Source organism: Myxocyprinus asiaticus, chromosome 43, assembly GCF_019703515.2.
Source record: "Myxocyprinus asiaticus isolate MX2 ecotype Aquarium Trade chromosome 43, UBuf_Myxa_2, whole genome shotgun sequence".
Lineage (NCBI taxonomy): Eukaryota > Metazoa > Chordata > Actinopteri > Cypriniformes > Catostomidae > Myxocyprinus > Myxocyprinus asiaticus.
This window is the reverse complement of record NC_059386.1, coordinates 8,432,476-8,456,388: the sequence shown is the minus strand read 5'-3', so window position 1 is coordinate 8,456,388 and position 23,913 is coordinate 8,432,476. Positions and strand designations below refer to the sequence as shown.

Sequence of the window (23,913 nt, the reverse complement as noted above, 5' to 3'; positions counted from 1 at the left end):
ATTATGTTATATTCCTTTAACAAACAACAGTATCTTGGAAACCATAAGATACTTTTTCATAAACCACGTTGCATATATTGCAACTTTAAATCAAATTTCTTTACGCGCTATTTTTTTAAAAATGTATTTTTATTCAGTTATTAGATTATTTTAAAAACATCTGCCCGTGACTTGTAATTTATAATCGAGTTAAGCCATATATTCTTTTAATTATGTGTATCGGTCAACTAGCGTGTTACGACAGTCACCGTTTACGGATCCCTTACAAATGGATGGGGAGACCCGTAAACTGACACCTACCTGTCGCAAAATTGTCCGTGTCTTGTCTTATACAATAGCAATTTTATCGTAGTAAACTCCACATATATTTTATTCCAAGAGGATTTTTTAGTGTAAAACATGTTGAAGATTAGCGAAAAAGCGGTCAATTCATTCATTAATCAGCTGTTACCTCACAAAAGCAGTTTATTCAGCACACTGAAGCATCTGCTTCGTAGACATCCATTTAAAAACAACGGCCTCTTGTCTCCTCGCCAGTGGACCGCCATAGAATTATGATATTTTATGCTAAGCGGTAAGGCTTGATGGGAAAAGTGCTCTGGTTAAGCGAACGACTGTCGCAAACGATGCTCCCTGTAACTTGTTTGCGGCACTTGTGGTGGAGTGCAAGTGCCGTAAAGTAATTTGTCCGTACACATGGGTAAGTAAAAACGTGTTCGTCTTTTTGCTGAAGATTAATTAGATATTTCCTGTTTTTGGATAACAACTGCTTCGATATAATGTATTGTATTTTTAACAGCTATTACAGTACTTGCATGTCATGTTTTTATGACAACTGTTTAAGAAACTATTAAAGCTTATGTTGCCAGTGCGTGTTTCTGAGCAAGGCATTGTGAAGACACGCATGTGGAAAAACATACGAATATTTTTTTACATGGTTGTATGATGAAGGAATGTGTGATTTATTTATTTATTTTATTAATATTATTATTATTTTTTTTTCATGCATTTCACCTTTTGTAATTTCAAATTCGATAGTTAAAAATAGTTACAATTAACCAGCCATTCCCATTGCAGTTCAGTATGGAGGCAAAACCAAAAAAGAAATCGTTTAATTCAAGAGATGGAAAGAAAACAACATTCAAAACAAAAGGTAACTTTATCTTATGCATAGATAGCAATGGCAAAATGTAACTTTTTAGTAAGGGGCGATATGAAATAGAATTTTCATTGGAATTGTTTTCTTAACATTTTTCAGAGCTAATTTTAGTTTTTAGTACAGAATCACTTCATATTAGATTCATATTCAGTTATAATTATGATTAAGATGAAAATATGGATCTGACAGCTAAGGGTCTGAGAAGACATTAAACCATAGCCAGACAACACTAAAATTAAATGTATATAAAAATAGATTAGATTATAGCCAAGAACAGTGAGGCATTATCTGTATTTACCTTCATCAGGCAAACCTGGAGGAAAACCAACTGGCAAACGGCCCTTTAAACCTCACAGCTCAGACAGAGTGAAGAGTTTTAAAAAATCAGGGGGAGATGGACCACCACAGAAATTCAACAGAAAACCAACAGACGGCAAGTTCCCAAAGAAGAGGAAACATCCTGATGGGAAAGGAAAACAGGAGGAAGGTACACATATCAAAATATTTCCTGAAATGTCAAATATAGCAAAAGTTACAATAGTGTGTTTGGTGTAGATTAATTAATAGTTATTTTTTTCTCTAAAGGCTCTGAAGGCAAAAAACCCAAATGGGATGAATTCAAACAAAAAAAGAAAGAGCTGAAACAGAATCGCCAACAGACTGAAAAAAAGGATAGTTACCAGATTGTAAACAGAGCAAAGCAAGTGTGGGAAATTGTAAGACGGTAAGTGGTTTATTTGAATTACCTACAAGAATTTCTTAGATGGTATAGTTTGCTTTGGTTCAATTTTGCATGTTGTTGTTTCTTTTTTATCCCCATTTCTCCCCAATTTTGAGATGCCCAATTCCCACTACTTAATAGGTCCTCGTGGTAGCGCGGTTACTCACCTCAATCCGGGTGGCGGAGGACAAGTCTCGGTTGCCCCCGTGTCTGAGACCGTCAATCCGCATATCTTACCACGTGGCTCGCTGTGCATGACACAGCGGAGACTCACAGCATGTGGAGGCTCATGCTACTCTCCGCGATCCACGCACAACTTAACCATGTGCCCCATTGAGAGCGAGAACCACTAATCGCGATCATGAGGAGGTTACTCCATGTGACTCTACCCTCCCTAGCAACCGGGCCAATTTGGTTTCTTAGGAGACCTGGCTGGAGTCACTCAACACACCCTGGATTCGAACTCGCGACTCTAGGGGTGGTAGTCGGCGTCAATACTCGCTGAGCTACCCAGGCCCCCCATGTTGTTGTTTCTTGAACTATGGGCACTTTTAGCCCTTCAGACTTTTATAAAATAAACTCCCTTAAAGGGATATTTCATCCAAATTCATCATTTACTCAGCCTCATGCCATCCTAGATGTGTAAGACTTTCTTTCTTCTGCTTAATACAAATGAAAATTTTTAGAACAATATTTCAGCTTTGAAGGTCCATACAATGCAAGTGAATGGTGGCCAGAACTTTAACAGTCCAAAAAGCAGATGAAGGCAGCATAAAAGTAATCCATGTGACGCCAGTGGTTAAATCCATATCTTCAAAAGCGATAAGTGTGGGTGAGAAACAGATCAATGTTTAACTCCATTTTTACTGTAAATGTCCACTTTCACTTTTTTGTTTTTAGTGATTAAGATTGTTTGTGCATATCGCCACCTACTGGGCAGGGAGGAGAAATTGTAGTAAAAAAGGATGGGTAAATGAGAGAATTTTTATTTTTGGGTGAACTATCCCTTTAGAACACATTTTCGCACTTTCACTTGTTTGTCCAGGAGTGCATAACTGCATCACATGAGAATTCTGTCATTGAACACATTTACATGCACTTGAGGGTTTTGCAGAAAGTGTCATGCAAACGTGAACGTTGATTTCCTTACGTAGTTAAAGGGATTAAGAGAAAGTGGTTTAACGCATCCAGGTTTCTCCTAGAGAACGCAGATTATGTGGTCATAAACTCATGAGCGATGTTCTGATGGGTGTTTGAAGAGTATGTGCATGAACAGACCGGATAACAAACATCATAGGATGGAGCCCAACAACAAGTCAACACAGCTGAAAGTATTCAGTATTTTTCGGACTACAGTGGGAAAAGCACATACACTATAAACTATACCCATTTGTACACACCAATGTAAAATATAGACGGTTCCTCATGTTCGCGTATATGCGGTCAAGTACATTGGGGGAATCCCAGAGTTTGACATAAGAGGTAAACCCCACTATTACAGCGCAATTCTGGTGCAGGTTGTGATGGAAAGTTATGGAAACAAAAACAGCAACAACTCTGGAATATCTGGAAATAAAGAGAAGCAATGTAGAATGAAATAGCGAAGTCTTCCTTGGGTGCCATGTTTGTTATTTACACAAGCTTCATGGGAAATTACATTGCTATTGGGAAGGCTGCTTGCTGACTGAGCGCATGTATACGGGATATCGAGGGTTTAAAAATAGAATTAATACTTAAGTTTTTTTTTTTTTTATATTTAAAAAAAATTTGATCTGGGACATGGGTACAACAATTAAAATGTATACATGAACTTCATGTGTAAAAACATAGCAAAAATAAATGATAAAGGCATAGTAAAAAAGTTTACAATGCAGTTTTAATATGCCCTTCATTTAACCAGAATAGAAAAGTTAAAATATCTTTGTTTTAATAAATCAACCCTTGGAACATAAAAATGCATGTCATTGTAGAAACAACCAAATTATTATTATTAATTTTTTTGTGGAAATGCAGGAAAGATTGTGATAAGGACAAGCGAGCCAAACTGATGAAAGAACTACAGAATCTTGTGCGCGGCAAAATAAAAATGGTGTGTAAAGAATATTACATTTCATTTGTTCTGAACATTCATATTTTTTTTATGTTACAGTAATGTTTTTTTTTTTCAACATCAATACTGGTCATTTAAGAATTATTGTAATAAACTATATTGTGGTTGTTTTCTCTAGATTGCATTTGCTCATGATTCGACGCGAGTGCTGCAGTGTTTTATTCAGTTTGGCAATGACAAGCAAAGACAGGAGGTGTTTGATGAACTCAAAGGTGAGTGTTGTCTTCAGGAGAATGTAGCTTTTGTTTGTGAACTTAGATTAGTCTCTTATCATCTTTGTCCACCCTTATGCTTTCTTTCTAGATCACTTTGTAGAGTTAAGCAAATCAAAATACGCCAGAAACATTGTAAAGAAGTTTCTAATGTATGGGTAAGTCACTTCTATTTTTCTACATCTTTATTTTTAAAGAGTTTGAATAAAGTTATTATAATGCAGATGTCTTGCGGATAATGCGGATATCTCTGCTGTCATTGGGTGTAGGAGTGGGCGATATGACCAAAATCTTATATCACGAATCATGATATGAGTAATTTTGACAGCGCTCAACACAGTCACGTGAAACATTCGCCTGTCAGATGAGAAGAATATTTTAGCGCTTTTAAAATGCCAAACGTACGATGAAGGTCATTAAATTTGCTTGGGCGGCTGCAGAAAAATGTTCAATGCTGGCAAAACCCTGTCCATGTTTCTTCAATTCTCTCAGTCTCATGTGAAGCCCTGCCCACAGATATAGAAGCCTACACAGCGTAGGCTTCTCTATGGATATTTACATATCACGATATACACAATTTAGCAAAATCTCGTTTGACACAATATATATATTGTCATATCGCCCAGTCCTAACTGGGTGAATTACATGATATTCTTTGTTGTAACTTGGTAACATTTACACAGATAATATTTAGTCCTCCATGTGATTTACATGCATATAAATCAATTCCACTATTGTTTTAGTTTTATAGCTTCTAATATCAGGTTATTGGGAACAGTGCCTGCTCATGTTTACACATTCGATGGTCAGCTTCTCTCCATTCTTTTTTTTATGCAGGAATAAACAGCAGGTGGGGGAAGTGATGTTGACTTTTAAGGGGAAGGTCAGACAGATGCTCAGACATTCGGAAGCATCTTCAGTGGTGGAGTATGCTTACAATGATAAAGCCATCCTCTCTCAGAGACTCATGCTCACTGAAGAGCTCTATGGAAACACATTCCAAGTCTGCAAGGTACAAGTGCTTTCAGCTTCGGGGAAAAAGAGATGTGTACATTTGTAAAATAAGTTTGACTTTTTGTTAACAAACAATGATCCATGCAGTGTTTGTGACATCCAGTGACAATATGCAGTTTATTGTGAACAGTTATAGCTGTTAAAGGGATAGTTCACCCAAAAATGAAAATTCTCTCATTTACTCACCCTCATGCCATCCCAGATGTGTATGACTTTCTTTTTTCTGCAGAACACACATATTTTAAGAAGAATATTTCAGCTCTGTAGGTCCATACAATGCTAGTGAATGGTGACCAGAACTTTGAAGCTCCAAAACGTACATAAAGGCAGCATAAAAGTAATTCATAAGACTCCAGTGGTTTAATCCATGTCTTCTGAAGGGATCCAATTGATTTTGGGTGAGAACAGACCGAAATATAAATTATTTTTCAGCAGTCTCCTTGGCGATCTTGATTTCTAGCTTGATTACACTTCCTAGCGCTCTGCGCATGCGTCAAGCACTAGGAAGTGTAATTGATCTTGAAATCATGATCGTGTCTAGAGACTGCATGAGAAAACCTGTGAAAAAGAAGTTAAATTTTGGTCTGATCTCACCAAAAACTGATTAGATCGCTTTTGTAGACATTGATTAAACCGCTGGAGTCATATGGATTATTTTTATGCTGTCTTTATGTGCTTTTTTGAAGCATCAAAGTTTTGGTCACCTACAGAGCTGAAATATTCTTCCAAAAATCTGTTTGTGTTTTGCAGAAGAAAGAAAGTCTTACACATCTGGGATGGCATGAAGGTGAGTAAATGATGAGGGAATTTTCATTTTTGGGTGAACTATCCCTTTAACTACAAAATCATAACATTGAATACAAAAGTAAATATAATGCAGAAGATTTAATAACCCATTAGAAATGTCCCAATTTCCATTTTTAGAGTTATTGGGAGCATTTTTTCCACATTCAGTGTTTTTCAGAGCTTAAATCTTTTTTACCACCATTTTCAAAACCACTTTATTGGTTACACATTACACAACAGTTGCCTTTTAAGATCGTGAATGCAGATATTTGACAGCTACAGTCACTGTAGTCCACAGTTTGTCCTACATTAGAGAAGATTTTGGAGAATAGTCCAGAGAAACTGGAGAGCATCATGGAGGAGATGAAGCAGATCCTCACACCAATGGCACAGAAGTGAGTTGCTCATGTGTATCATGCTGTTGTCATACTGTAGTTTTTCAGTACTTCAGTTCTGAGTGAATTAATATATAATATTTTCCCTATACAGGGAGGCTGTCATTAAACATTCACTGGTCCACAAAGTTTTTCTGGACTTCTTCGAGCATGCACCAGCCAAACAGAGAACAGTAAGTGTTGTGACCAGCGATGACCACAGATCTTGGTACCTTGATCAGAGGCCAGTACCATGAAGGTCACTGAATGAACTCAGGGTTTCAGGATTGGTTTCAGTTTGACAAATTCAAACCAATTTAATCAGGCTTTGTTGGTACCATGATGCAGCTCATCAACTTTCTCTTTCAACTCAGTCTTTGATCCTGACTTTAAGATTAGATTAAGCACTCGTGCTCATGAATGAGTGATGTTTGCAGCACACAACCAATCGTGTGAGAGAACGCGATTCACTTCTCGCGAGAAACTCAACGGGATTTACCTCTGCTGAAAGCTGATGATTATGAAAATAAGAATTTAAATTCATTTAAACTGTGCACAAGACATTGTTTTATAAATATATAAAAAGTATGAGCTTCAAAATTCACAATTGTTTAATGATTTACAGGTAAGAAGATATTTATTAACAGAAGTTAAAGTAAAAGAAATAAAAAAGTAAATGCATCCATTAATAAATTCTATGATACATGCAATACAACTAATCCAATAAAAAGTTTAGGAATTTTAAAGAGTGCATGTGAAAGAGATATACAGGACACTCTGAATAAAATATAAAAATAAAAATGTATCAGCAAGACTGGGAAGAAATATCATATAATACATTTTATACTACTTAATCCAGTGTTTGGAAGATCCAAATGAGATTGTTTATAACACCTGTTATTCAAAGTAAATACAATAGTTTGGTAAAAGGGGATTTTCGGAGAATTTGTGGAGAAAAAAAATGCTCATTACAGTCAAATTCTATATGAGTGCTCTAAATTGAACAGACAGGTTAATTTAATATTTAACTGCACAATAGAAATGCATCCAGAAAACCTTATTTAGGGTAAAATGCCATTGTCCTTAAGAAATAAAACTGAACAAAATATATTTAGGCTAATCAGAATAGCAGCTTTGAAACGGATTACAAAAAACTGGCTTAAAGCAGAACCCCCACAATTTCAAAGATGGACAGAATGATTTCAGAAATATACCAAATGGAGAAACTAACATTTTAAAATTAATAATAAAAGTCTGGAATGTGAACATAAATGGGATTTGCTTAAAAATATCAATTAATTTAGATTGTTTCCTTCAGATTCTTGATTTTTGAACAAAATTAGTTAAAATACGAGGTATGATGTCCTATCTCATTTAATATAAAAAAAAAGAAAAGGTGGTAAGTCTCAGTTGCCTCCACTTCTGAGTCAATCTGTGCATCTTATCACGTGGCTCGCAGTGCATGACACCGCAGAGACTCACAGCATGTGGAGGCTCATGCTACTCTCCGTGATCCATGCACAAATTATCACGTGCCCCATTGAGAGCGAGAACCCCTAATCGCGACCACGAGGAGGTTACCCCATGTGACTCTACCCTCCCTAGAAACTGGGCCAATTTGGTTGCTTAGGAGACCTGGCTGGAGTCACTCAGCACACCCTGGATTCGAACTCGCGACTCTAGGGGTGGTAGTCAGCATCAATACTCGCTGAGCTACCCAGGCCCCGTATAACTTCAAGTAAAATACTGTATGTTCATCTCGAGTCCATGAAAGAAAGAAGGGGTTTGGGTGGCATTCACCCCTTTCCATAGCAATCTTGAGCTTTTAATATTTTAAAAACGATTACTTTTTCCAGGTATCATATAAATCCATCTTTCTGGCTGTTTTATAGATAGGCTAATATATTATGTTTATATTTTCAAAAACATTTTTTGCTATGGCTAAAGAGGGAAAATGAAAAGCAATTCAATTTTAAATCAAATACAACACTCTATCTGCTGAAAATCTACATTTAGATTCTCAAATAAATAATTTATCGTGAAGAGTTGATTTTGTGGATTTTTAAGATTTTATTTGTAAAGTGGAGTTGACTTGATTGCGTCAGATATGTTATTTTACTCACAGCTGATTGGTTCAGCATCTGTTAGCGATCTGTAATCCAGAACAAAACCATGTAGCGTAAGTTGCTATGGCAATGAACACCACTAAAAGCCGACTAACTTTCATGGAACCTGAAACCTGGGGTTGAGGCAAACTAAACTAAAACTTACCTGGCTAGCCACCGAAACTGGCTTCACGGTACAAGCCACTGGTTGCTCTATGAGTTATTGTTTTTATGCCTTCACAGGAGATGATCGAGTCCATCAGAGAGGCAGTAGTATATATGGCACACACACATGATGGAGCCAGAGTCACAATGCACTGTTTATGGCACGGCACACCCAAGGTTTGTGCTTATCCTGGAAATTCAATATTGGTTCTTGAATGCCGCTGTTGACTTAGTATAACATGTGGTTTCATTGGTTGTCTTTGTTTTTCAGGACCGCAAAGTTATACTAAAAACGATGAAAACGTACATTGCAAAGTTCGCAATGGTAAGCAGTCGTTCTTATCTTTCACATCTATAAACTGGTAAATCTCACAAATCATGTCTTGGTCATTTTACATTCCAAAATCAAGAGGAAAAAAATAGCATAAAGAAAATTAAGAATAGTTTAGACCATGAAGATTTTGACATTTATTGTCAAAACAATTAAGCACATTTTACTGTCAAATACTCATTACTGTAATGTGTCCTGACGTTTTGCTTTTTTGTTACTTTAGTTAGCTTTTCAATAAGATTCTATTTATTAACATAAGTAAATTCATGTCATGAACTATCACTTTTTTTTTTATCTTGGATAATATTTATTTATAAATGTTCAGTTGTTTATTGTTATTCATGTTAGTTCTTAATGCACACATACAGCTTTTAATAAAAAAAAAATTATATGTTGAAATAAACATTAACCATGATTAATAAGTGCTGTAAAAATATTGTTTATTGTTAATTCATGTTTAAAAATGTTAATGAATGCAACATTATTTTAAAGTGTTACCGTTGTTTGTAATTGTCATTTTTAAAGAGGGTTCTCATTAGATTTGCTTTACTGTTAAACAGTGATTTTAAAGGCAGTAGAATAAATACGAACAAGAAATGTAAATACTTCACAATTTCAAAATGACCGTAATGAGAATTGGGTGGCAATGTGCATAGTTGTCATAAAAATAATGTCATAATGCATAGAATCTTAAAGGTACCAGAAATAAGCTTTATTTTCTTTAAGCTTAAAATAATTAACTTTTTCTTTGGTGAAATATGACCCGTTTCTTTACAGCAGTGTTTCTGAACTGGTGGGTCGCAACTCAAAAATGGGTTGCAGGTCTGTTTAGATATGGTCGCAGACAGAAGGAAAGAGAAATGCCAGGTTTTTCCATTCTTTAAAGTTTTTGGCAGTCGCCCAAGCAAAATTTTGTCCTCAAGAATGGCAGTCTCTATCGAGGAGGCCCCGTCCAGGCTTGGGACAGCCCTGCGTTTAAAGCGTGGTTTTCGCGTGAGTGTGGCACGAGCCAGAACGGAACCAGTCGCAAGTGATCCGCACTCTATCCTGCTGTGTCTCTGGAGCGTGCGAGACGACATCGCGCCACAGACCACACAGCTGATGCGGCCCATTTGAAATCTAGTAGGAGTTTTCTAATTTAAAGCGCTATTGAGAAAGTCAGACATCTCAAACAGACAGCCTTACATTTTTAATAGGAGGAAAAAAAGACAACACTGTGCATATGAAAGAATAAAGGTTTTTCAAATAACACATAATCACCCATACTAAAATCTTTCATGATTTTACAATAGTAAAATAGTAACTGATATTTTTGATCTTATAGTTTCATATGAAATAATCATTTGTATTACAACTGTGGCAAATGTGTTTAGACCATAATTTATTTGAATAAATAATTATTATTTTTTTAGAAAGACTAGCTACATTGACCAAAACACAGTAATGAGGAGCCATCCATGGTCTTGGCTTTTCTTGTATGGCATTGCACTGTAAATATAAGGGCAAGTTCATAAAGGGCTTTAAAGTCTGGGCATCCCAAGACTTATCTACAAATTATGAACAAAGTTTTCCTCCTTATGTTCTGTTTAAATGGTGTTTGATATTAGGAAATAAACTGGCCCTTTTACTGTGTTGGGTCACCGTTTGATGTTCAATGTAAAATCTATGTCCTGAAGCAAAACCAGTTGAGAACCACTGCTTTACAGGCTTTTTCTCCCCAATTTGGAATGCCCAATTCCCACTACTTACTAGGTCCTCGTGGTGGCACAGTTACTCACCTCAATCCGGGTGGTGGACAAATCTCAGTTGCCTCTGCTTCTGAGACAGTCAATCTGCACATCTTATCACATGGCTCACTGTGCATGGCACCGCAGAGACTCACAGCATGTGGAGGCTCATGCTACTCTCCGCGATCCATGCGCACCATTGAGAGTGAGAACCACTAATCGTGACCACGAGGAGGTTACCCCATGTGACTCTACTCTCCCTAGCAACTGGGCCAATTTGGTTGCTTAGGAGACCAGGCTGGAGTCACTCAGCATGCCCTGGATTCGAACTCGCAACTCCAGGGGTGGTAGTCAGCGCCAATACTCGCTGAGATATCCAGGCCCCCGCTTTACATGCTTTTTAAGATTTACCCAAATAGTGTAATAAATAGTTTTACTTTTTTCATATTTTCTGTCAAGAAAGGTTTTTGCTGAAGTAAAATCAGAATTTGTTTTTCTTCTTTCAGGGTGAATATGCTCATCTTGTTCTATTGGCAGCCTTTGATTGCATTGATGACACCAAGCTGGTTAAACAAATTATTATCTCAGTAAGTGCTCTTTAGCTTAAAACTTGATGATATTTATTCCTTATTAGTTAGTTATTTATCTGATCTTTACTGATTTGTTTTTTTCTGACTTTGCTCTCAGGAAATGCTTAGCACCTTGTCTGAAATAATCAACAATAAACACGGTAAAAAAGTGCTGCTTTACCTTCTGACCCCGAGAGACCCAACCCACATCTTACCTGAGATCATTAAGGTGCTTGAAAAAGGTGACGGCAATGCACACAGGTATGTCTCAGGACGTTTTTGCATCGACTTAAAGGAATAACTGTCCCAAAATCTAAAACTCACAAAAGGAGAAATTTTGAAGACTGTCCTGGTCGCTCTTCCGTGCAGTTACCAACAACGGGAGCTAAAGCTCTCAAGGTTCTAAAAGTATGCAAAACCACTAGAGAATGTACTGGAACATTTTTCACGAAAGTGGTCTAGGAGCCTTATGCGTTATATTCCAAATATTCTGAATTAATACAATAACTTTGTGTGAGGAACGGATAAAAATTTAAGCCGTTATTCACTGATAATCATCCCCTCTAATGAGCTGTTAACTGCTGTGACTGGATCATTTTGGAGTGAAGCTTGAGAACCAAAACAGTTTGATTCATGAACAAATCATTCAGAACATTTTTGTGAACCGGATCAACCAACAGGGTCATACGGTCATGGAAATCCTGGAAAAGTCATGGAATTAGAAATGGTGTTTTCCATGCCTGAAAATGTCATGGAAAAACAAGTTAACACTGAATGTTTTGGAAAAGTCATGGAATTTTTCAGCAAAAATATTTTCAGCAATACAAGTGTGCTAAGAATTCTTTAAGTTTGGCGCGATTGTGGAGCAATGCGAATAAGCACTACTCAGAGCCCGTGTGGAGCAGTAGGCAAAGTGCGTTTATGAATAGTAGTTAGTAGTTTGTGAATAGGCATAGCGCCATGCGGTGGTGCATTTTGCACTTCATTAACACTTGAAAAGTTCGCTCATTATAGCTCAAGTTCATATAGATAGTGTATAAGTAAAGGAGTGTTAATTGTCCACTTCTTGATGAGCAATCATTAAAAGTCTTGGTGTCACCTACCTTATCCTATTTTTAACGGAAAACATGAGAGAAGACGTGCGCTGATTGTCATTGATATCCCTTGATCTTTCTTCCCCTGTCAAGTGTCACTTCCATGTACCGGGGCAACAGTCAATGTAAGTGCTCTCCTGTGAAAGGTGTCTGCTTCAGGTCTATTTCTCCCAATTTGTTTTCCATTCTAATCTGTAATTATTAACATTGACAATTGTATGTGAAACTGAGGATATAAGGCGCTAAAATACGGGCCAAACTGCATCCCTTATCGATTTAATATTAAACGCAATTTTGTTCCATTTAACGCTGAACGATTCCGTATTATACGTGAAGGTTTATATTTTGAAGAACGGATGAAAGCGAAGCCCAATGCATGCGCATGTCTGATTCGCAGTTGAAGCGCTTCTCACAGAATGCGCATATGAAGAATTTCTCTCTCTGTGGTCAGAAAACAGTTTTTATAATTTTTGTCTCATTTTGTGGGTGTTGCAAATAATCTCAAATCATCTCGGCAGGTGCTCAGAGTTTAGTTAACGTTAAATCCAGCGATTAACATTTTACTTTACAAGCAATAACCTATATACTGGAATATTTTCCACTATTTGTTTAAATAGAAAAAAATGGCATTATAAAGCTGACAGTGAGACATCCAAAAGATGTGGTGAGAGGACAAAACAAAGCAAAAACAATGTGTTCACTGCAAAAAATAAACAAAATAAAATAAAATAAGTAAAAAAAAAAAGTATTATTATTATTGTGGTATTGTATAAGGTATTTAGTGGCATTGTATAAGGTGTATTTGACTGTTACATACACAGAGCTGGAGTTTATTTTTCATAAATGGGTAGAAACTAGGGCTGCAAGTTGTTAATGTAATTAACTGCATGAAATGGTGAGTAATTAATCGACTTAACCACAGTTGATTGCATATATAAATATTTGCTGACAAACCCCTTCAAGTAACAATAATTCAATGATAACAATAATATATAATGATCAAATAGTTCTAAATAATTATATAAAAAATATATATTATAAAAATAATAATTCATTAAAATGTGTTACACTATTGTAGAAGACAAAGCATTGATAAGACAAAGTGGCTTTAGAAGGCAATATATTTATTTCCATATTATTCAACATAGTCTTATCATTGGCTTAAAGTCCACAAAAATCCATTTTGCAATTGAATTAGTCAATCTTTCAGAGATATATTTATTATAAGGGCTTTTCTTAGGAAGTGTCAATGTAAACTTGCATCAGACAAACGCTTTTAATGCGCTTTGGTTGCGTCGTGCCATAAACACAGCATTTTTAGGTTGTTGTTTCAAGTAAAACTTAAAGATCGAAGTCTTGAGATCCCTGTGTTTTGATTTGCACTCCATCAAGGTTCTCATCTTGTAATATCGCAGGTAGTGTCAAGCAAGCCTTTGGTTTGTTCTACAGTTGCGCTTTGCCCATACAGCTTGGGTTTCGCTTACTGCCCCCTGCTGAAAACTGGTGGTAATTCAAGCTTAAATTGCTCAGATGGTAGAAATATTCCTTATGATGGTCCAGGGACATGATTAATTGCATTAATTTGTTTAACTCATTATTTTTGTATATAATTAATCACACCGAATTAACACATTAAATCGACAGCCTTAGTAGAAACATTTGAAATTTTCATGAAAAAGTCATGGAAATTTACTAATCAAAATGTGAATGAACGCTGAACCAATGAATTGAAAAGATCTGACTCAAAAGGATTTGTTCACAAATTGCTACTCTCTTGAATGTGTAAAGGAGAGCTTGGGTGGATTTCACGATTTTCATTGAATAATGACTAGAATTTTGGTCTGTTCCTTACACAAAGCTATCATGTGGTTTCAGAAGACTTGGAATATTCACAAATCATATGGACTACTTTTATGGTGCTTTTTTTGCCTTAATTTGTAGCTTGAAAGCTTCATTCCCCATTCATTATAATTGCATGGAAATGAATCACTAGCAAAGTCTTCAGAATTACACCTTTTGTGTTCCATGGAAGAAAGATAATCAGACAGGTTTGACACAATGTGAGGGTAAGTAAATGACAGAGTTTTGGGTGAACTATTCCTTTAACTGCATTTGGATTATGCAAAATAGAAAAGGTTTTTTGAAGAATACGTTTTTCTCTCTTGCAGTAAGAAGGATGTAGCGATCAGGAGGAGGGAGCTGTTGGAAGCTGTGTCTCCACATCTGCTGCAGTATCTGTGTGAGAATGCTCGCTCTATGGTCATGGATAAAGCTAGCAGTGTTGCCGTGAGGGATATCCTCGGGGCCGCCATCGGAGATCTCAGACCTGCTATGGAGGCTGTGGCAGCCCTGGCAGCTGAACCTTTTGTACCAGGCAAAGAACATAGCCAGGTAATTAGTCCACTGCTTTTATGATTAACGCTGTTCAGCATACTTATTGTTGTGATACCCATGGTGCGATTTACAGGGGTTCTAGGGAGGTCTCAGACCCCCTGAATGCAACAGGAGACCCCCTGGAAAACTAATTTGCGCATTCTTGGGGGGTCTCGTTTGAAATCATACGATTAATTGTTTAACTCATTTATTTTTTTTTTACACTTGTAATGCATTGGCTATATTCTATTTGACATCAAAATGTTTCATTCTGTTCGGTGTAATTTTCTAAAACCTGATCAGAATCAGAGCTTATAAGATTGGAGCAGCAGCGCAGCTCGCTCACTCAGTCACTCACACAAACACACGCGTGTGCTTGTGGGGCGGCACATTCAACATCTCATTTGCACTCTTTGTATGGTGGAATTTAAAAATCATAAAAACTTGACGAGAGGTATCACCCACATGTTACAATGCCACGAAACGCAAACACCAGCAAAGAGGTAGACCTGTGGTCAGCAGCATGTAATCAGTTTAAAGTTTTTAGAAACTTGCCACAAGCCAGTCAGATATTCGTGGATGCGCGAAAGCGTGACAAACAGTGACTACATTTACATGTACACCAGAAGCGGCTCATTGCGAGAGAGGTGAATTGCGAGAAAGTAGCGTTCATGTTTAAATGCACTGTATAAACGGCATACTCTTAACTCCTGTACATGTGGCTCGGTCAGTCAGCAGTTTCTCCACAGAAGCGTAATTTCCCCACAACACTTGTGTAAATAACAAACATGGTATTGGAGGAAGACTCCACTATTTTTTATTCCCCTTTGCTTCACTTTATTTCCAGATATTCCAGAGTTGTTGCTGTGTTTTTTTTCTTAACTTTCTATCACGACCTGCAGTGGAATTGCAGTTGTGGGAGTTCCCTCTTACATAAAACTCTGGGATTCCCCCAGTGTACTTTAGCGCATATATGCGAACCTGAGGGGCTGTCGATATTTTACATTGGTGTGTTTTTATGGGTATAGTTTATAGTGTATGTGCTTTTACCACTGTACTCCCAAAAATGTTGCATTTTTTTTTCTGCATTGTTGACTTGTTGTTTGGCTCCATACTATGATGTTTGTTATTCGGTCTGTTCACGCACATGCGCACTCCTCAAAAACCTGTTACAACGCCGCTTATGTGTTTACCTGACCACATAAGCCGCGTTCTCTGGGAGAAACCTAGGTAATCCCTTAAATGGCGTAAGGAAATCTGCATTCTTGTTTACATGACGTTTCAGAACACCGCTTACTGCAAAAACTCTGGAACAAACCGTTTTCTTAAGTGCATGTGAACGTGGTCGGTGTGTCCCGTTTTTATAAAAATGTCTCGAATAAAGTTTGTGTATATTGTGTGAAAAAAAAAAAAGAGCAGAGTATAGAGATGTAAGCGCAAAACAGAAAACCGAAGTTTTAATGTTATCTTAAGAACAAGATTTTCCTGTCATCTTTCCAAAGAAAAAAGAATTTGTTTTTTCACCAAACTGAATACATTTTTTTCTACATATTTTTTTTTCTCCCATTTGCCCTGGCATTGTTTCTCCTTCATTTACACACAAATTGCACCTAATGGGAAATACCTGAAAAAATATACATTATAATAATAATATTTATAATATACTGGTAATTATCAAATCAGTTATTGTAGGTAAGGGTGCACTCCATTATTCTGAATATTATTCTCCATTATTCTGAAATATTCCTGATACGTGACAACAAACCCCCCCCCCCCGCGGGTTATCATTTTCAGTTTTGATCAAGGCGATTAAATCAGAAGTTGAAAGAATAATATTTTGGGGTAAAAAGCCCCACTGTTGCAGGGGCTAAAGACCCCCATATATTTTTTTTATAATCAAAACGTTTTTTTTATTATTTCCTTTCACACAAACAATGTTGGTCCATCAAAATTAAATAAAAAGAAAAGTATTTTTTCAATCTTGATGCACTTTATCACCACAAAAAAATGCTAATTGTACTTAAGGTGTGCCTTTAGCCCCGTTACTTTGCGTACTCTATACTTTTTAGTACTCTATACTGAAATAACTCATCAGGAACACTGGTAGATAGTTGGAAATTTGGAAACTGAGGCTTTAATGGTGAATTCTGTTATTTCAGAGTCACTTGCATCTCCAAGTGGAAATAATGACTAATTTTGAACAGGTTTCCCAAACACTCTCCCCATCTTCTATTGGCATTGACAAACAGATAGTCCCACACAAACTTTCATCATTGGTTGGGCCAATGTTGCTGTATCAGGCTGGTCGGATCGCTGAAAAAATGTTATGATATTGCCACAGTGTTTACAATTTGAGGCAATCAGACTATGAATGACTAACTTATTGTTGTCTCTGCATATTAAGCTGGGAAAGGAGGTATTTTAACATTGAAGAAATGACACACTTTACCTTTAAAAAGCTCGCCTTTTTATTTTGTTAATGGTTTGATTGTGTTTCCTGTCATAGCTCCATATGGCAGAACACCCTGCTGGGCATCTGGTCTTGAAATGGCTGATTGAACAAGATGCCAAGATGAAGGAGGCAGAGAGAGAGGGCAAGTACAAAGCTCACAGTTTTGGGCTAAAAAGAGTTATGGAAATTTTGAGGCTAACCTTTGTGTTTTTCAAACTAAAAATAAAAATAATATATATATATATATATATATATATTTTACTGTCTTGGTATGCCTTATTTTGGTCCACAGAGTGTTTTTCCAGGATTCTTTTGGAGAAGGTTGGAATAGAGAAGCTCAAGACATGGGCTTTAGTCAACCGTGGTGCCATTGTTCTATGTTGGTAAGTTTATTTTCACCACAGACATTTTATTAGTCAGGTTACGAACAGATCTATAAATAACAAAATAGACTCACTTTCATCTTTTCTCATTTGCTGTAAAGTTTGTTTCTCTTTTTTGTTGGACATTAGCATACCGCAACAGCCATTGTTCTGTTAGCGTTGGTTGCTTAAATATGCTAAATATACACAAAAAGAAATAAAATGGACATCCTTGACCCAAGTTCACAAAGCCTGCAAACACACCCTCTATCACAACAAATTTGCTGCTTTTCCATCATACAGTCTTTTAAACCTTATTTTTTTTAGCTAGAGGAATTCCCTACAGTCAGCTTTGAGTTAAGCACATCTTCCACGGTTGTGCATCATTATTCCGTCCTGTTGTCTGTATGATAATAAAGGGCTAAACTGTGGCTCTCAGCTGCCGTTGAAGGAGGCGAGCCATTGAGTTAGACACCCCGTGATGGATTATGGGTTCTTTCCACTCCCTGTTTACTCCTCAGTCTTTGTGCCTGACCTCTTATAATCTCTCTAAGACTTTAAGCAGTGTGAGATTTGTTTCTCTATATTATATGCTCAGCCTGGGCTGTTTGTTTAAATTTCCACACAGCATTGCCCTTTTTCCAGCAATCTGACTTCAAATATTTGAATCCCATTCAGCATACAAAACAACATTTAATCTATTCATTAATCTTTGCATTTCTGGATTTTGAATTGGTTTGAAGTTTCGGCTACTTACTGGGTTTTGATTGGGTTTCCACAGCCTTATCCACAGTGCAGATAAGACTGTTGCTGAAGAAGTGAAAGTTGCACTGAAATTCATCCTTCCTGAACTACAGAAGATCCAGAACTCTAAAGGAGTCGAGGTGCTGCTTGAGAGACTGGCCTGAGGTGGTCACACAAATCACAAGATTTGGTTTCATAAATTTTTGTTATTCATTGTTTTCTCCTTCATCTGGATTTTTACTTGTGAATTTATATGCTGATGTATGTAAAAAATAAAATACAAGAATAACTGGACCTGTGATTTGTTGATTGTAACATATATTTTACAAAGTGAATTGCACGAAACCTAAAAAGTCATTTTTTTTGGTCATATTTCACCCCAAAATCAAAAGAAAATAATAGGAATTGATATGTGGTATACAATAAAATAAAGCCAGTTTTAGGACTATTTAGATTTATTTTTGTTTTCCTCCATTCTCATTACTGTAATGTCTAAATTGTACTTCTGAAATTTTTTGTAATCTTCGTGATGATTCTCATTATGTTCTCATTACTGTAATATTAGTTTTTATTTTATTTATTGTTTTTAGTTTTTACTATTTTTAGTGCCATAAAGCATTTTTTTCTATTGTGCCATTTTCTTCATTGGTGGACAGACATTTTCAGATCTCTCCAGAGATGTTTGAAATGGTTCAAGTCCAGGCTATGGCTGGGCCACTCAAGGACATTCACAGAGTTGTCCCTAAGCCACACTTGCGTTGTCTTGGCTGTTTGCTTAGGGTCATTGTCCAGTTGGAAGGTGAACCTTCAGCCCAGTCTGAGGTCCTGAGTGCTCTGGACCAGGTTTTCATTAAGGATATTTCTGTATTTTGCTGCGTTCAGCTTTCCTTCAACCCTGACCAGTCCCTGCTGTTAAAAAACACCCCCATAGCATGATGCTACCACAACCATGATTCACCGTTGGGATGGTATTGCGCAGGTGATGAGCGGTGCCTGGTTTCCTTCAGACATGACGCTTGGAATTGAGGCCAAACAGTTCAATGTTTGTTTCATCAGACCATAGAATCTTGTTTCTCACGGTCTGAGAGTCCTTTAGGTGCTTTTTTGCAAATTCCAAGCGGGCTTTCATGTGTCTTGCACTGAGGAGGGGTTTCCATCTGGCCACTCTGCCATAAAGCCCAGATCGGTAGAGTGTTGCAGTGATGGTTGTCCTTATGCAATTTCTCACACATGATCTCTGGAGCTCACCCAGAGTGACCATCAGGTAGGCGGACGGCTTAAATATTTAAATATTACATACTTAAATATTTGATCTGTTTCTCACCCACACCTATCAGATGACTTCTGAAGATATGGACTTAACCACTGGAGTCGAATGAATTACTTTTATGCTGTCTTTGTGATTTTTGTAGCTTGAAAGGTCTGATCACCATTCACTTGCATTGTAAAATTACAGAGCTGAAATGTTCTTCTGAAAATCTTAATTTGTGTTCATCAGAAGAAATAAAGTCGTACTATCCTAGGATGGCATGAAATTGAGTAAATAATGAGATAATTTTCATTTCTGGGTAAACTAACATTTAAAGAGGTTTGTATAATGTGTGAGTGACTTGGGAAGTGGAGACATTCTTGCGTGCTTGAAAATGTGTTTTGTTGCCCTGTTCTGCCTCCATCTGGAACTCGGGTCTTTGAATGATCCCAAGGATTAATCTTTGAAGGATTATCAATGCTTGCATGAGCATACTTTTCACATTTAATTACATTCTAGTTGTCTGAATTCTTATAGATGTTGCAGTGGCCAACATGTCTTAAGTCAACAGTTTTTTTTTAATTGAAAGTCACAAACACATCAATGTTTTTAAAAACCGTTGTAGTGAGGTTGTCAATTCTGAATTCCTTTCAAAGCACATAAGGTTGTATTACAAACATATTGCCAATACAGAGCATTTAACCTTACAGTACACCTCTTTGCAATCTGCCTGTCTCAGGACGCTTCAAGAGGAAAGTAGTTGATATAAATCATAAATCGGCTTTTCCTGATTGAAATTACACAAATGCCTGTACAAGAATAGAAAGGGTAGTGAAGCTGAGCTGTGCTTGGCCAGATGTTTAACCTTGAACTGATTATTTGAAGCACTTGTTTGTCTACCCTGGATTATTTCCGTTGATCTGAACATTGGCGTTAGTCCCCATGAAGGTTATTTTGATATGGCATGATTTCTCAGAGGTGAGGGGAAAACAATATATTGCAAAAATGTAATGATTCTCTATATTCCCACACCAAGAATCAGTATTTTATTTTTCACAGAAAAAGGAGACTGATCACTATTCAGTGTAAGTCTTAGAAGTCAAAATGTAACTAACACTCAGGGCATTGCGACACTGGGTCAACAAACACTCAAAAAAACTGATATTACATCTCAGTTTCCTTGCTGATTCCCATTATTTCTGCTTTATAAAACTGTGAACATCAAAGAATGTCTTTGCAGCATTAAGTCATATATTAACACTAAATTATTGTACTCAGAAGTGTATTTATTAACTGGAGCCGGGCATTTCTAAAAACCCTACAAGAGGTTCACGACAGGCAGGTTTTTAGTGTAACATACCTGTTAGAGCTGTCTTAAATGCATTGATTCATCTTAAAACCACAAGCCTTGTGTCTGTTACAAAAATATTCTCAGTATGAAAATATTACATTTGAACACACACCTACACATTGCAGTACATTACTGTATGGGAGTACAGTGCATCAGTCCATGGAAGGATACTAATAGTAGATTACCGCATGGTACCCTAAAAGCATTCTGCAAATGTCTTGGCAGCCCTTTTTACAAACCTCACTTTTCCACGATTCTTGATATTGGAGGTGTATTCATAGGCTTTTAGCTTTGCATAGTAGTCTGAGAATTTATTGAACAGAATGGAGATTGGCATGCCATTAAGAATAATTCCAAATGAGATGCAGGCGAATGCGAAAATCCTGCCTAGAGGAGTCTCTGGAAACATGTCGCCATAGCCCACAGTGGAGATGCTTACCTGTGGAATAAATGTACAGTATGAGCAATACTCAAATATTGCCTTTGAGTAAATGTACAAGTGAAAACTTTTTGAGATGGTACAAATCAGATATAAATTCCTACTACCCCCTCCAAACTCTGTCACACTGTAGAAAACAACTAAAATTGGAGGTAAAAAGAGCAGTAGGGGATTATGCAAAAAAAAAAAAAAAAAGAGAGAGCAAGTAACACGTTGACAACAGATGCTGTCATTCCATTTAGACTTAACACAGATGAGAGGAGGCATTTAATAGCATCAAAGCAGAGAGAGGATAGGTGTTTGTGGTACACCACTTCCGTTTAGCTCAGTAACAAAAAGTACCACAGTATTACCATGGTTATACCATGAGGCTCTTTGAAATGCCTTGGAGTACCATGTCCTTTCACTGGTATATGAATATGGCAGTCATTCAGTAACATTGTATTTCCATCTAATACCATTACCGTATCATGGTACCAACATCAATACTTTTGTGTGAGGATGACTTTATCATTTAGGATCCAAGGAATTTTATTTAAAATGACATCAAAGATTTAGGATTCCACAATAGGCAACTATATCCATTTTGTGGTCTTTTGATAGAAACTTTGCAGAGTACATTGCTTCAGTGTTCTACAAAATTGTTCATAAAAGTTAGGGTGGACCTTCTTTATACTTTAATGTATATGCTGAGATTTTACAGTGTACCACACAGGGACTTGAAAATAAAATATGTACTTACAGCTGCCCACCACCATGCATGTGGAATGCTGGTGAAGTTTGTCTGATGCACATCATGCTCTACAGTATACACCATGGCAGAGAAGGTGAAAATTCCCATTGCAATGAAGAGGAAAAGGCAGCCCACTTGCTGGTAACATTGGCGGAGTGTAAAACCAAAGGCTCGGAGTCCAGTTGAATGACGCGCTAACTTCAGGATCCGAAAAATCCTCATGAGACGCATGATGCGCAGAACCTGCCCTAATTTACCCACCCTCCCTACAGTCTCAATATCACTACCATGTTTCCCATAGTCTTCGTTCTCAAAACACTCTAGGGTCATCTGAAGGTATAATGGAAGGATTGCGATCAAGTCCACTCCATTGAGCATGCTCCTTACAAACTGTTTGAGGTCAGGCGTGGACACGAGCCGGAGCAGATACTCCATTGTAAAAAACGCAATGCAGAAAGTCTCTACATACTCACAGTAGGTCTTTCCACTCAACTGGCCATTTGTAGTCGTATACTGCATTTCCTCTACCGTATTGAGAGTCATAGCCACAAGTGATACCAGCACAAAGCAACTGGATGCTACTGCCATGAGTTTGGCTGTGATGGATGAGAAAGGCTTCTCCATCATGTTCCAAATGAGGAATCTTGTGTGACCAAAAGCCATATCTTGGAATAGATCTTCATGTTCCTCAGTTTCCACTTCTGCCTCCAGTTCTCTTTGCACCTTCAGCTGCTCGTTGAGTTCATCTTGCCGTTCCTCAAATGAAATACGGCAGCACCGATGGGTGTTCTTGATCCGAACACCCCAGTAGTTGATCTCTTCCAAGAAATTCCGTGGACACAGTTCATCTTTTATCCAGAGAACGCCAGTCCTGTAGAAGTTGAAGATGTTGTGGAAGATGTCTGGGTCCCTGTCAAAGAAAAACTCATTATTCTGGACTGTATAATCATCACAGAGGTCAAGTTTCCTACTGTGGTCAGTGTACGTAGCAAGACGGCCGATTCTGGTCTTGGGATATTTTGCCGCTACCCTGTAAGAGATCTGGTAGACCTTGCCACCCACATTGATGTTGAGCATGTAATTCTTAGTTGGATTCAGCTTACTAGGGGTATAGAAGAGTTTATCCCCATCATCGTCTTCATACTCCGCATAGATGTCGTAAATGTCCCGACTTAGTTCCTGCATTGAATTCCATGACTTTACCCAGTTGTGTTGGCCAAATGGAAGCTCTGTATCTTCTGGATCCTTTGGAGCAGGAACATTGACCCCAAGTTTGTAGTTGGGGAAAAGGCTTTGCCTCCTGCCCTTAAGCTTGATCATGGTGCCAGTGTCCTCTCGGCTGGGCAGATGCACAGGTTACTGAGGGTGTGGAGGCATTACATGCCTCTAATACCTTTAAGTCAGACCCCTTAGCAACTGCGGGAAGCAGCACTGACTAATGTTGCTGACAGAGTGGATCTAAGTGCTTAAAGGTTTAAATACTATTATCCTCTTCCAGATTTTCTCTCCCCTCCTTGATGTCTTTCATTTGCCTTACATTTACATATCTTCCAAAAGAATCAGTGGATATGATACCATTTGGCAAGTAAAAAAATCAACAACAGTTTTCACTACACACTATATCTTTTGAAATACTCTACACTGAACTGAGCTCTGCAGTATGACTGAGAACCATTTTACAAAATAATGGACTTGGACCACATTCTAACCATTTCTTGTTGGAAATCACCTTGTTGCTAAAGTTGCTTATAGAAGTAAGTTGCATCCATTTACAGAGACACTCATTTTTTAAACCAGCTGGTGGTTTTTGTTTTACATGTAACATTTAATTGGCAAGATTACA

At 37.4% G+C, this 23,913-nt stretch overlaps 2 protein-coding genes across 2 annotated transcripts; one reads left to right on the top strand and one right to left on the bottom strand.

Annotated features, from left to right (window-relative positions):
- The first annotated feature begins 635 nt into the window (after positions 1–635).
- pum3 (pumilio RNA-binding family member 3) lies at positions 636–18,592 on the top strand. Its single transcript, XM_051685600.1, has 18 exons — positions 636–700; positions 1,078–1,153; positions 1,467–1,646; positions 1,745–1,883; positions 3,894–3,969; positions 4,109–4,202; positions 4,294–4,360; positions 5,040–5,214; positions 6,294–6,397; positions 6,492–6,570; positions 8,725–8,823; positions 8,918–8,971; positions 11,211–11,291; positions 11,392–11,534; positions 14,536–14,758; positions 17,247–17,334; positions 17,485–17,575; positions 18,336–18,592. Exons 2-18 carry the CDS (start codon positions 1,084–1,086, stop codon positions 18,460–18,462), a joined length of 1,890 nt encoding a protein of 629 aa, XP_051541560.1. The 5' UTR covers positions 636–700; positions 1,078–1,083; the 3' UTR covers positions 18,463–18,592.
- A 1,506-nt stretch (positions 18,593–20,098) lies between these two features.
- kcnv2a (potassium channel, subfamily V, member 2a) lies at positions 20,099–23,471 on the bottom strand. The gene is made up of 2 exons (XM_051685683.1): positions 22,080–23,471; positions 20,099–21,337 (listed from the first exon to the last, which is right to left on the bottom strand). Exons 1-2 carry the CDS (start codon positions 23,388–23,390, stop codon positions 21,095–21,097), a joined length of 1,554 nt encoding a protein of 517 aa, XP_051541643.1. The 5' UTR covers positions 23,391–23,471; the 3' UTR covers positions 20,099–21,094.
- Positions 23,472–23,913: the final 442 nt, after the last annotated feature.

Bases quoted from the DNA above. Each gene is read 5' to 3' on its own strand.
- pum3 (XM_051685600.1), top strand. From the start codon at position 1,084: ATGGAGGCAAAACCAAAAAAGAAATCGTTTAATTCAAGAGATGGAAAG. The intron at 6,398-6,491 runs GTGAGTTGCTCA...TTCCCTATACAG, and splicing joins CTCACACCAATGGCACAGAA to GGAGGCTGTCATTAAACATT. The intron at 11,292-11,391 runs GTAAGTGCTCTT...CTTTGCTCTCAG, and splicing joins TTAAACAAATTATTATCTCA to GAAATGCTTAGCACCTTGTC.
- kcnv2a (XM_051685683.1), bottom strand. From the start codon at position 23,390: ATGATCAAGCTTAAGGGCAGGAGGCAAAGCCTTTTCCCCAACTACAAA. The intron at 21,338-22,079 runs GTAAGTACATAT...TTTATTCCACAG, and splicing joins ATGCATGGTGGTGGGCAGCT to GTAAGCATCTCCACTGTGGG.